This window comes from Saccostrea echinata, unplaced genomic scaffold, assembly GCF_033153115.1.
Source record: "Saccostrea echinata isolate AGI-Se365-2 ecotype Australia unplaced genomic scaffold, CSIRO_AGI_Sech_v1 ptg000024l, whole genome shotgun sequence".
In the NCBI taxonomy this organism is placed as follows: Eukaryota; Metazoa; Mollusca; class Bivalvia; order Ostreida; family Ostreidae; genus Saccostrea; species Saccostrea echinata.
The window spans coordinates 426,063-438,493 of NW_026889773.1; the positions used below are offsets into that span (position 1 = coordinate 426,063).

Here is a 12,431-nt window from a genome sequence, read left to right on the forward strand (position 1 = left end):
GGATCTTACCTTTTTCCCTCTGTAACTCTAAATTTGTGTCTTGCAAAACTTTATAGTATTCCTGCAAATGATCGCGTACGTAGCCTGATTCTTCCAGACATGCACGCAGACGGGTGTTTTCATCTGAAATGGAGTTTTATCTTTTAAGTTTGGTGACATAAATTTTATGCATATTTGTTTTGCAGTTAAGACACTTATCATAATATCTCTTTGTCCATAAAACATAGATTTCAAAACTATTGCATATATATCATTAAGGGAAAAAAGTGCAAGTTCAGCAATAAATTTTTATTCACAATTGATTTTTTATATTGAATAGATCATGTCAGCATCAACAATTTGTCTGTAGCTTTCGATCAGTCTTATATAAATCCTATTATATCCAACAGAGTATCAGAATAAACGACAAGTGTTTTATGATTTATAAATGGATTAATTAGTGGAGTTTATCAAGTAAAGCATGAAATCGAAGCTAAAAAAAATGATATATACTCAGTATTTCCTTCAGTGCTGCCCCCTAAACTTTAAAATTGTATGGTTATTAGTTTTTTAAAAGATATGACTTTTCCCCAATAAATAAAAAAGGTCCCATGTTGAGCATTAGTTCGCTCTAATTTTATCAAATGTAACCTTTGATATATATAAAAACATAATCACCTAAAAGAGACCGCCTGTCTTCTTCTGCTTGACGTTTCTCCATTTCCACTCTTTGTAAATTTAATATTCGATACGCCATTTCCTGTTGACTTTGAATGGCCTTTTGCATGCATTCTGAAAATGCAATATCTCTATTCAGTATAGCAAATGAACAAAATAAGCTAAAAACTATTCAAATTTATTAAAAGTATATTTCTGAATCTTAAGAGCGATCTTTTCTATCAATATGGTTTGAATTCGAAGAACTTTAAGAACAGATTCAAGAATTATTTTGCAAAACGAAAAACATATTCTAAGTTATAGCGTATCGCCATTGCAATTAACGTTCATGGACGTCATTATTTTAAAACGTTATTTCTGAACCATTAAGGAAAGTTAAAATCACACAACTTAGTTTATTTCAATCATAAGTTGTGTCATTTACTTTTAAAAGCATTACATACTTTTATTCTTAACAGAAACTGACAAACAATAGGCCCATGGGCCACAACATTCATCTGATTCACATTGGTCCTGTTGCTCTTAGAAGAATATTATCTAAAAGATTAAAAGGTTTTCTTTCCTTTAAAAGATTTGTTTTTATACTAAAGTTGAATAATGAATATTCAGTCTACCTGATCAATACGCAGGGCTCACTGAGGGTTAAACCGGTCAACGGGGGATTCTTACGCCTCCTAGGCATCTGATCCCACCTTTGGATTTTCCAGGATTCCGTGTTTTATGCCATGTTCACAGATTTGTATGGTTTGAAGTTTTATTTTTGAGATATCACTTTCGATATCTTTACCTTTTTTATTGTGGTTCAATCCTACCCCCTTGGGGTCATGATTTGAACAAACTAAAATACTTGCATATTTTAAATATCACAAATCATGGCTCTGGTATTCTTGAAAAAATTTAAAAGATTTTTTTTCTTCTGTGACTCTAACCTTCCCAAGACAGGGAATTGTACAAATCTGAATCTGAAATTCTAAGGATGATTGCATATCAATATCACTAATTATTGCCCTACTGATCTTGAGAAGAAGAATTATAAATAAATATATTTTTTCCTATATATTTCTATGTAAAATTTTGAAATCTTATTGTTGCCCAACCTTATCCAAGAGGCAATGATTTTAACGTATCTGAATCTGTACAACCTGAAGATGCTTATAATATCAATATGACTGATCAAGATCCAGAAGTTCTTCGAGAATTTCTTTAAAAGACTTTTTCCTAAACATTTTCATGTAAAATTGTTGTCAACTTTACTCTCAGGAGTCATGCTTTGAACAAACCTGAAATCTCTATTACTGGAAGATGTTTGAAAATTAAAATGGCTGATCATGGCTCTGCTGTTCTTGAAAAAAGTTTTTTCTCTATTTATTCTTATAAAACAGATTTGAGCCTCTTATGGGGTTCCCCCGAATACCCTATACAGCATCCTATTTTCACTATATCTCAATTACTTTCTCTTGAAAGATTGTGTACCTCATCGTTTTAACACTGAATACCTTTTAATAATAATGGTTTTTGGCAAGTTTGATTGAAATTGACCCAGTAGTTCTGGAGCAGCTGAAATTATGAAAAGTTTACAGACAACAGCCGTCAGGAAAAATACTGATCAGAAAAGCTCACATGAGCCTTTGGTACAGTTGAGTTAAAATGTGAGGACACTAGATATAAAAGTTCTCTGACAACAAGTCTTGTACTATATCCTGTTTTAGATAAGCAGAAAAGAAAAGAATAAACTTAAAATTTTATAAGGACGGACAGTAAATGTCCTTTCTTGTTTATGCAAAATTTAATTATGCTAAAGTCAACATATTCGTACCATTGGCATATGTTTTTTCGGCCTCCTTCATTGCTAAATCGGCGTTAAGCTCCATTATCTTCTTATCACGCTTATTTAAGTCTCCTGTTGATACAGTAATATATAAAGAACAAGTTAACAATGAATTCTTCCTCTGATTCATGTAAATTTATGCTGGATAAATTTGCTTTTGTAAGTACATATAACAGATTTACCACTTAAATGAAGAATGTGGTCTTCAACCTGTTTCTTCTCATTCATTATGTCCTCCAGTTCTCCTGACAATGAGAAATGATAGAAAAATACGTCTATATTTCTCTTGAAAACAAAGAGTTTATATACTAGTTTACAATGATAATTATTAATTATGATTAAATATATCTTGAAATCCATTTTTTACACCCTGTCCCCTTTCCTTGTCTTTACATTATTCTAAAACAGAGCAAATAATTTCTCTGAAATCCTTAACTGATTTCTCAACGGAAAGTAAGTAAGTGTCAGTCAAAATGGCTCCAATTTAAATATTCATTTAGCTTTTAGACAGCCTTGACTTGGTATACTAGTATTCTGATTTTTTCAATTAGATCTAGTAACTAAATTCATTTACACACACTAAACAGACTTTTCTTACTTATATTAAAATATCTAATAATTTACACTCACAAACGTTTCCTTTCTTTAAATTTGTTCATAATATGATTACTGATAAATATCCAGCATCTTGGGCTCTCGTTTAACATATCGTTATTTTATTTATATATATACTAATCGTCATTAGATGTATTTAAATCAATAACACTTATACTAATAAACAGCCATTACAAGGTAATAACTTACGCTTAGTTCGGGTGAGTTTAGATTCCAAACTTTTATTTTCTACTTTTTTTCCTTCCAACTCACCTGCAAAATTTATATTGCATCATATGTATTAGATAAAATATATGCAAACTTATTATTATAATGAATAATGATAGGATATATACAGAATTACACACTTATTGTTTGCGCATTTTGGTTCCGTAAACGCCGAATATCATCCGTCAGTTTATTTATTTGTTGGTGTTGGTTTTCTTTTTCTTGATTTGATTGAGCTGAAAAATGAAATTAAAATGTTTAAATGCAAATGCATTTTCTTAAAAGGAAGAAAATATAAAAGTGAAAGCAATGGTAATGTTAGAAAATACAAAACAATTCGTTTAATCTACCACTGTAGTGCTCATTAAGTTCTGTTAAAAAATTCAATATTTAAGTGCATAATTGACGACTAAATCAAGTCATAATTTTCTCTTTTTGAATAGGTCTACTTGATATTTGTTACTAATGTGTTATTGATTAAGAGCATGTTTTTATTAGTAAGCTTTACCTGTCAGCATTTGTAATGCTTCGTGTAGTTTTGATTTTTCTCCTTCGTGCTGTTCTTTCGTTGCTGTCAGCTCACTTTCTGTTTGAGCAAGTTTTTCTATGACATAAACAAAACATTTTTATATTTCCATCCCTTTTCTCTGTGATGACTCTGAGAAAGTTTAAGTGTGTTGATTTCTCGATAATTACAACAGAACGTTAATCGCCGAGTGAAAGGTCAACTGCCTAATATGAATGTTAATTTCCCGCGGTTGCTACTGTGTTCGACATCAGTGGGCAGTGACTTTGGAAATTAATATTGAATGCCTTCTGTACTTCATATCTATTACCCATCTGATACCTTTTGTATTTATATTTAATTTTTAATTCACATATAATTTTAAATATATATTTGATGGAAATGCCATTTACGATAGTTGGAAACAAGGGATAATTTATGAATAACGGGCTTCGACTATTTTGCAAATTATCCAATTTTTCAACTGTCGTTGATGCCTTAGCATACCTAACAAAGTAAACAATGATTCCTTAAACATTTTCAAACAAATTCTATATAAAGCAGTGTAAAATTTAATTGTTCTCTTTCTTCTTATCTCTCTGAATCACGAATAATACTGGCATTATATTTGTAGGAACTCATATTTTACTTTGAATACTTCAACTTAGAAAAAAATTAACCCCTCCCCCCTTCCAATCCCCAAAATGAAAGAGTAAAGAAAAAACAAAGCAAACAAACAAAAACAAAACCAACAATCTTTCCTCTTGGAAATCCCCATACACAGGTCTTTTATCTAAGGTTTACAAACCTTTGGATAAATGGAACTGTCTTTCTAATTGCTCTTTCTCTTGTCCCAATTTCTCCAAAGAAACTTTCGATAGAAAAAAACGAATCAGAATTAATAACATAAAAAGAGATGTCAGTAAGTATTATAAAATGAATAAAAACTGGGAAAAAAATTATTAGCAAATTTGAAAATAGTTTTTAGTTTAGAAGTCTCTGATGGAATACTGATGACAATGTGGGAAACTAAGAAATGTAATAAAGAAAAAAAGTTGTTTTTTTTTTAAATAAAAATCATTTTGCTTAGTTATTTTATTTAAGAACAAAAATCATACCTTTAATTTTTTTTGCCGCCTCTTCTTCTTCCAAATATTTGTGAAGAATACCACCGTTGTCTGCTGTAATCATCAACAGAACAATACCTTCATGCATTATTATTAAGAAATCCCAATCCCAGCTCTTGAGAAATTCAAAGCATTAGCTATTTACTTCAAAGGAACACGTCAATTAAAAAAGTTCATTTGTTGTAATAATATTGTATCTTTGGACTCTCTTGAAATTGTTAATACGTTTATGATGCAGTACACCATGACATTATATCGAAACAATTAATAAAACTTAAGAAGTACTAGTAGATGATAGGACATACAGATCTATCAAATCAATCCTTGGAAAAAAATCCTTCGGGAAAAATATTTTTAACAGTGATGGAAGACGGAAAATCCAAGAGGATCAAGTGTATAATACTCGAAATTTTAAAACAAATTCTTCATTCTACCTTCAAATTTTAGTAGTACGGTATGCAATTATAATATGAAATTCCTCACCACATTGTTTCTCAATCTGACTTTTCAAATTTTCCATTTCTTCATTAGCCTCCTCTAGTCTCTCTAGAAATTATAATCAACTTGGGAGATTAAATAAACTAGAAAACTCCTTTTCTTCATCAAAGAATTTCACTTCTACTTATGGTAATATAAATCAAATACTAATTGAAGAACACTTTAAAATAAGTATTTATATTCCATATTTTCTTTGTATTCAAATGTACTCAGTCTTTGAGATTTTATTACTCGATATGGTTCAAAACATCTTGAAGGCGTAAAAAATGAGTAGAAAACCCAAAAGAGACTAACACACAAAGAAGTACTCAAACGTGGCTTTTTTGCCTTTAAAACAGGTTAAATTAGACATAAAAATTGTAATTTATGAAGGCAGCAAAATATTCTAAAGCAAATTTAAAATATCATTTAAAGCGAAAACATACGCTGAAAATTTTCTTCTCTTGTTTTATGATTATGTAAATCCTCCTTCATCTTCTGAATTTCTGTTAATCTTTTTTCTCCAATGCTTCTCTCTTGGCTGAGAGTATCTGTTTGTATTGATAATTAAAAAACACAATGTAGCTATTTTGTCAAAAACAAGATTATTGTTTACTTAAAAACCTGAAGAAATATACGAGTTTATATTAATGATTAATGTATACCTGCTATTTGTCCCCCCTTCTCTCTCTCTCTCTCTCTCTCTCTCTCTCTCTCTCTCTATATATATATATATATATATATATATATATATATATATATATATATTAGGGATGTCAAATCTGTCAATATTTGATAATCGGTTACTTGGACGATTTTCCGATCGAGTACCCGGGTACTCGGAAAAAGTGTTTATACATGTAAAAGTTTGAGACCTGTTTACCACATCGATGTTTTCTTTCGTTTATAACATGTTATAATGCATGTACATAAACATGAAGACCAAAGAAAACGATTTTTTTTACTTAATTTATTTATTAAACAAACACAAAAGATATGATCAATTAATACACCAATAATTACAAATGCTTTACAGTTCTTATTTATGAAGACAATTTGGTCAACGGAAGAGAAGGACGCAACTTTGTAATGATTAGACTAGCGAGAGAGAATATCTTTGGGAACAGTGGGGAATGGACTCTGTCGTGATCGCGAGTCGTATATTATTTACGTTTGCTAATGTTTTCTTTGTGATAACTCTGAAAGATAAGTACAGTTGTATGTTAATTTCTCGATATTTACATCTCCATCCGTTATGCATAAATTATTCCACGTTTCCAACTGCCGTTGATGCCCTGGTATGCACAGCAAACTAAAAAGTGATCAATTCCTTTGATTCCTTTAATATATGGTTGTTTCCACCCTATACGCTAAATTTACTATGCACATGCAGGTGCCTTTTAACATTTTTTTTTAATCTTCGGTTATTTATAAATATTTCTTCACTTTTGAACAGTCTGGTGAATTGGTAGCGGTATTTCTATGTATGTCCGATTTCGTTTCCGTATGCTAATTGAATAAGCATAGAATAATTAATAGATCATAATTAAACGATGTTCATTGAATACAAATAAAGAAAGCCATCTAAAAATTAGGGTCACAAGAGGTGAGAATGGCTGTGTGTAGTGTCTAGTGATTAATTACATGTACTGTATATACACGAACACAGCCACAGGCGATAACGGGTATTAACTGGTGTAGGTGACGGTAATTACTGTGTAGACATGGACAATGCATATTTAAATCACATTTTTTGATAGGTTTTTAATAAATATATGCACTTTGAAATATGAAAAATATACATCGGAGTAACCGAGCACCGATTTTAGTATTCGATACTCGGACGTTGACATCCCTAATATATATATTCAAGAGGCAATGATTTTAACGTATCTGAATCTGTACAACCTGAAGATGCTTATAATATCAATATGACTGATCAAGATCCAGAAGTTCTTCGAGAATTTCTTTAAAAGACTTTTTCCTAAACATTTTCATGTAAAATTGTTGTCAACTTTACTCTCAGGAGTCATGCTTTGAACAAACCTGAAATCTCTATTACTGGAAGATGTTTGAAAATTAAAATGGCTGATCATGGCTCTGCTGTTCTTGAAAAAAGTTTTTTCTCTATTTATTCTTATAAAACAGATTTGAGCCTCTTATGGGGTTCCCCCGAATACCCTATACAGCATCCTATTTTCACTATATCTCAATTACTTTCTCTTGAAAGATTGTGTACCTCATCGTTTTAACACTGAATACCTTTTAATAATAATGGTTTTTGGCAAGTTTGATTGAAATTGACCCAGTAGTTCTGGAGCAGCTGAAATTATGAAAAGTTTACAGACAACAGCCGTCAGGAAAAATACTGATCAGAAAAGCTCACATGAGCCTTTGGTACAGTTGAGTTAAAATGTGAGGACACTAGATATAAAAGTTCTCTGACAACAAGTCTTGTACTATATCCTGTTTTAGATAAGCAGAAAAGAAAAGAATAAACTTAAAATTTTATAAGGACGGACAGTAAATGTCCTTTCTTGTTTATGCAAAATTTAATTATGCTAAAGTCAACATATTCGTACCATTGGCATATGTTTTTTCGGCCTCCTTCATTGCTAAATCGGCGTTAAGCTCCATTATCTTCTTATCACGCTTATTTAAGTCTCCTGTTGATACAGTAATATATAAAGAACAAGTTAACAATGAATTCTTCCTCTGATTCATGTAAATTTATGCTGGATAAATTTGCTTTTGTAAGTACATATAACAGATTTACCACTTAAATGAAGAATGTGGTCTTCAACCTGTTTCTTCTCATTCATTATGTCCTCCAGTTCTCCTGACAATGAGAAATGATAGAAAAATACGTCTATATTTCTCTTGAAAACAAAGAGTTTATATACTAGTTTACAATGATAATTATTAATTATGATTAAATATATCTTGAAATCCATTTTTTACACCCTGTCCCCTTTCCTTGTCTTTACATTATTCTAAAACAGAGCAAATAATTTCTCTGAAATCCTTAACTGATTTCTCAACGGAAAGTAAGTAAGTGTCAGTCAAAATGGCTCCAATTTAAATATTCATTTAGCTTTTAGACAGCCTTGACTTGGTATACTAGTATTCTGATTTTTTCAATTAGATCTAGTAACTAAATTCATTTACACACACTAAACAGACTTTTCTTACTTATATTAAAATATCTAATAATTTACACTCACAAACGTTTCCTTTCTTTAAATTTGTTCATAATATGATTACTGATAAATATCCAGCATCTTGGGCTCTCGTTTAACATATCGTTATTTTATTTATATATATACTAATCGTCATTAGATGTATTTAAATCAATAACACTTATACTAATAAACAGCCATTACAAGGTAATAACTTACGCTTAGTTCGGGTGAGTTTAGATTCCAAACTTTTATTTTCTACTTTTTTTCCTTCCAACTCACCTGCAAAATTTATATTGCATCATATGTATTAGATAAAATATATGCAAACTTATTATTATAATGAATAATGATAGGATATATACAGAATTACACACTTATTGTTTGCGCATTTTGGTTCCGTAAACGCCGAATATCATCCGTCAGTTTATTTATTTGTTGGTGTTGGTTTTCTTTTTCTTGATTTGATTGAGCTGAAAAATGAAATTAAAATGTTTAAATGCAAATGCATTTTCTTAAAAGGAAGAAAATATAAAAGTGAAAGCAATGGTAATGTTAGAAAATACAAAACAATTCGTTTAATCTACCACTGTAGTGCTCATTAAGTTCTGTTAAAAAATTCAATATTTAAGTGCATAATTGACGACTAAATCAAGTCATAATTTTCTCTTTTTGAATAGGTCTACTTGATATTTGTTACTAATGTGTTATTGATTAAAAGCATGTTTTTATTAGTAAGCTTTACCTGTCAGCATTTGTAATGCTTCGTGTAGTTTTGATTTTTCTCCTTCGTGCTGTTCTTTTGTTGCTGTCAGCTCACGTTCTGTTTGAACAAGTTTTTCTATGACATAAACAAAACATATTTATATTTCCATCCCTTTTCTCTGTGATAACTCTGAGCAAGTTTAAGTGTGTTGATTTCTCGATAATTACAACAGAACGTTAATCGCCGAGTGAAAGGTCAACTGCCTAATATGAATGTTAATTTCCTGCGGCTGCTACTGTGTTCGACATCAGTGGGCTGTGATTTGGAAATTAATATTGAATGCCTTCTGTATTTCATCATCTATTATCTATCTGATATCTTTTGTATTAATACTTAATTTTTAATTCACATATAATTTTAATTATATATTTGATGGAAATGCCATTTACGACAGTTGGAAACATTGGATAATTTATGAATAACAGGCATCGCCTGTTATGCAAATTATTCCATGTTTTCAACTGTCGTTAATGCCTTTGCATACCCAACAAACTAACCAGTGGTTCCTTAAACATTTTCAAACAAATTCTATATAAAGCAGTGTAAAATTTAATCGTTCTCTTTCTTCTTATCTCTTATATGAATTACGAATAATACCTGCATTATATTTGTAGGAACTCAATTTTTACTTTGAATACTTTAGCTTAGAAAAAATATTACCCCCCCCCCCATTCCAAGAAAAGAAAGAGTAAAGAAAAAACAAAGCAAACAAAAAAAAAAAACCAACAATCTTTTCTCTTGGAAATACCCATACACAGGTCTTTTATTTAAGGTTTACAAACCTTTCGTCAAATGGAGCTGTCTTTCTAATTGCTCTTTCTCTTGTCCCAATTTCTCCAAAGAAACTTTCATAGAAAAAAAAACGATTCACAGTTAATAACACAAACCAAACAGATATCAGTAAGTATTGTAAAATGAATAAAAAATGGGAAAAAAAATGATTAGCAGATTTGAAAATAGTTTCTAGTTTTAGAAGTCTCTGACGGGATTTTGATGACAATGTGGGAAACTAAGAAAAGAAATAAAGGAAAAAGAAGTTTTTTAATTAAAATGATTGAGCCAACTTATTTTATTTAAAAGCAAAAATCATACCTTCAAATTTTTTTGCTGCCTTTTCTTCTTCCAAATATTTGTGAAGGATACCACCGTTGTCTGCTGTAATCATCAACAGAACAATACCTTCATACATTATTATTAAGAAACGAATTTGTGTTCAATACAAAAATATCTATTGCTTCCATTAAAAAAGTATTTATTTTAAACAAATATTCAGTCAATAACCTATATTTTACTTTAATAGTGCACACAATCGCAGTTCTTAGGAAATTCAAAGCACTATTTACTTTAAAGGAACACTCAGTTAAAAAAAAAGTTCATTTGTTGTAATAATATTGCCTCTTTGGACTCCATTGAAATTGTTAATACGTTTATGATTCAGTACACCATGACATTATATCGAAACAATTAGTAAAACTTAATAAGTATTAGTAGATGATAGAGGCATACCTATCAAATCTTTGGAAAAAAAATCCTTTGGGAAAAATATTTTTAACGGTGATAAAGGACGGAAAATCCAAGGGGATCAACTGTTTAATACTCGAAATTTTAAAACAAATTCTTCATTCTACCTTCAAATTATAGTAGTACGGCATGCATTGATAATTTGAAATTCCTCACCACATTGTTTTTCAATCTGTCTTTTCAAATTTTCCATTTCTTCACTGGCCTCATCTAGTCTCTCTAGAAATTATAATCAACTTGGGAGATTAAATAAACTAGAAAACTCATTTTCTTCATCAAAGAATTTTCACTTTTACTTATGGTAATATAAATCAAATACTAATTGAAGAACACTTTAAAATAAGTATTTATATTCCATATTTTCTTTGTATTAAAATGAAATCAGTCCTTGAGATTTTATTACTCGATATGGTTCAAAACATCTTGAAGGCGTAAAAAATGAGTAGAAAACCCGAAAGAGACTAACACGCAAAGAAATACAAAAACGTGGCTCTTTTGCCTTTAAAATAGATTAAATTAAACGTAAAAATTGTTATTTATGAAGGCAGCAAAATATTCTCAAGTGAATTAAAATTATCATTAAAAGCGAAAACATACGCTGAAAATTTTCTTCTCTTGTTTTATGATTATGTAAATCCTCCTTCATCTTCTGAATTTCTGTTAATCTTTTTTCTCCAATGCTTCTCTCTTGGCTGAGAGTATCTGTTTGTATTGATGATTAAAAAACACATTATAGCTATTTTGGCAAAAACAAGATTATTGTATACCTTAAAACCTGAAGAAATATACGACTTTATATTAATGATTAATGTATACCTGCTATTTGTTCCTCATCTCTCTCTCTCTCTCTCTCTCTCTCTCTCTCTCTCTCTCTACATATATATATATATATATATATATATATATATATATATATATATATATATATATATATATATATATATATATATATATATATATATATATATATACACTTTCTTATAATTATTGTTACAAACATTACTTTAAAAAGGTATGTCCCCTGTGGAGTTACGTACCATTCAAAGAACGTAATTCTTTTTGTAGTTTCTCTATTTCAGCCTCCTTTAAACCCTTTTCTGTTAAAAAAAAAGAAAGAATGAGAACCTGTGAGATCAGAAAGATCAACATTTTATTTAAGTACGTTTGTGTATTGTTAAATGTGCATGAATGCATGAATATACCTGGTAGTCCTCTTAAGATATACCCGGTAGTAAAATATGTAAAAACAGAAGAGGAAATACACTAAATACTAGTAGTAAATGGTTTTGTAAAAGAATTGAAGTATAAACATTTGCTGGCTTTTTAAACTTAACCCATTAGGAAACAAATTTGAAAGCCATTTTCGTTTAGAGTCATGCATAAAAATAAACACGGAAAAACGATAAATTGATGTAACAGTGAGGCGACCGAGATGTAAACACTAGAGTTCCTAAGGACTATTTTATAGCTTCATTCAAGTAATAACTGTCCTTTTTTTGTTTTATGATATGATCAATAAATTTGCTCATGTGATAATTTGCGTAAAATT

General features: G+C 30.0%; 1 protein-coding gene across 1 annotated transcript in view; it reads right to left on the minus strand.

Annotated features, from left to right (window-relative positions):
- The window catches only part of LOC133191729 (uncharacterized), a 36,046-nt gene that overhangs the window by 6,727 nt on the left and 16,888 nt on the right, over window positions 1–12,431 (minus strand). Inside the window, exons 12-23 of the mRNA XM_061327466.1 lie at window positions 11,920–11,979; window positions 11,480–11,584; window positions 11,039–11,101; window positions 10,454–10,516; window positions 10,144–10,206; window positions 3,816–3,911; window positions 3,448–3,543; window positions 3,290–3,352; window positions 2,668–2,730; window positions 2,474–2,557; window positions 658–771; window positions 10–123 (exon numbers count right to left, since the gene is read on the minus strand). Of these exons, the coding sequence (XP_061183450.1) occupies window positions 10–123; window positions 658–771; window positions 2,474–2,557; window positions 2,668–2,730; window positions 3,290–3,352; window positions 3,448–3,543; window positions 3,816–3,911; window positions 10,144–10,206; window positions 10,454–10,516; window positions 11,039–11,101; window positions 11,480–11,584; window positions 11,920–11,979 (984 nt within the window). The remainder of the gene's footprint in view (window positions 1–9; window positions 124–657; window positions 772–2,473; window positions 2,558–2,667; window positions 2,731–3,289; window positions 3,353–3,447; window positions 3,544–3,815; window positions 3,912–10,143; window positions 10,207–10,453; window positions 10,517–11,038; window positions 11,102–11,479; window positions 11,585–11,919; window positions 11,980–12,431) is intronic.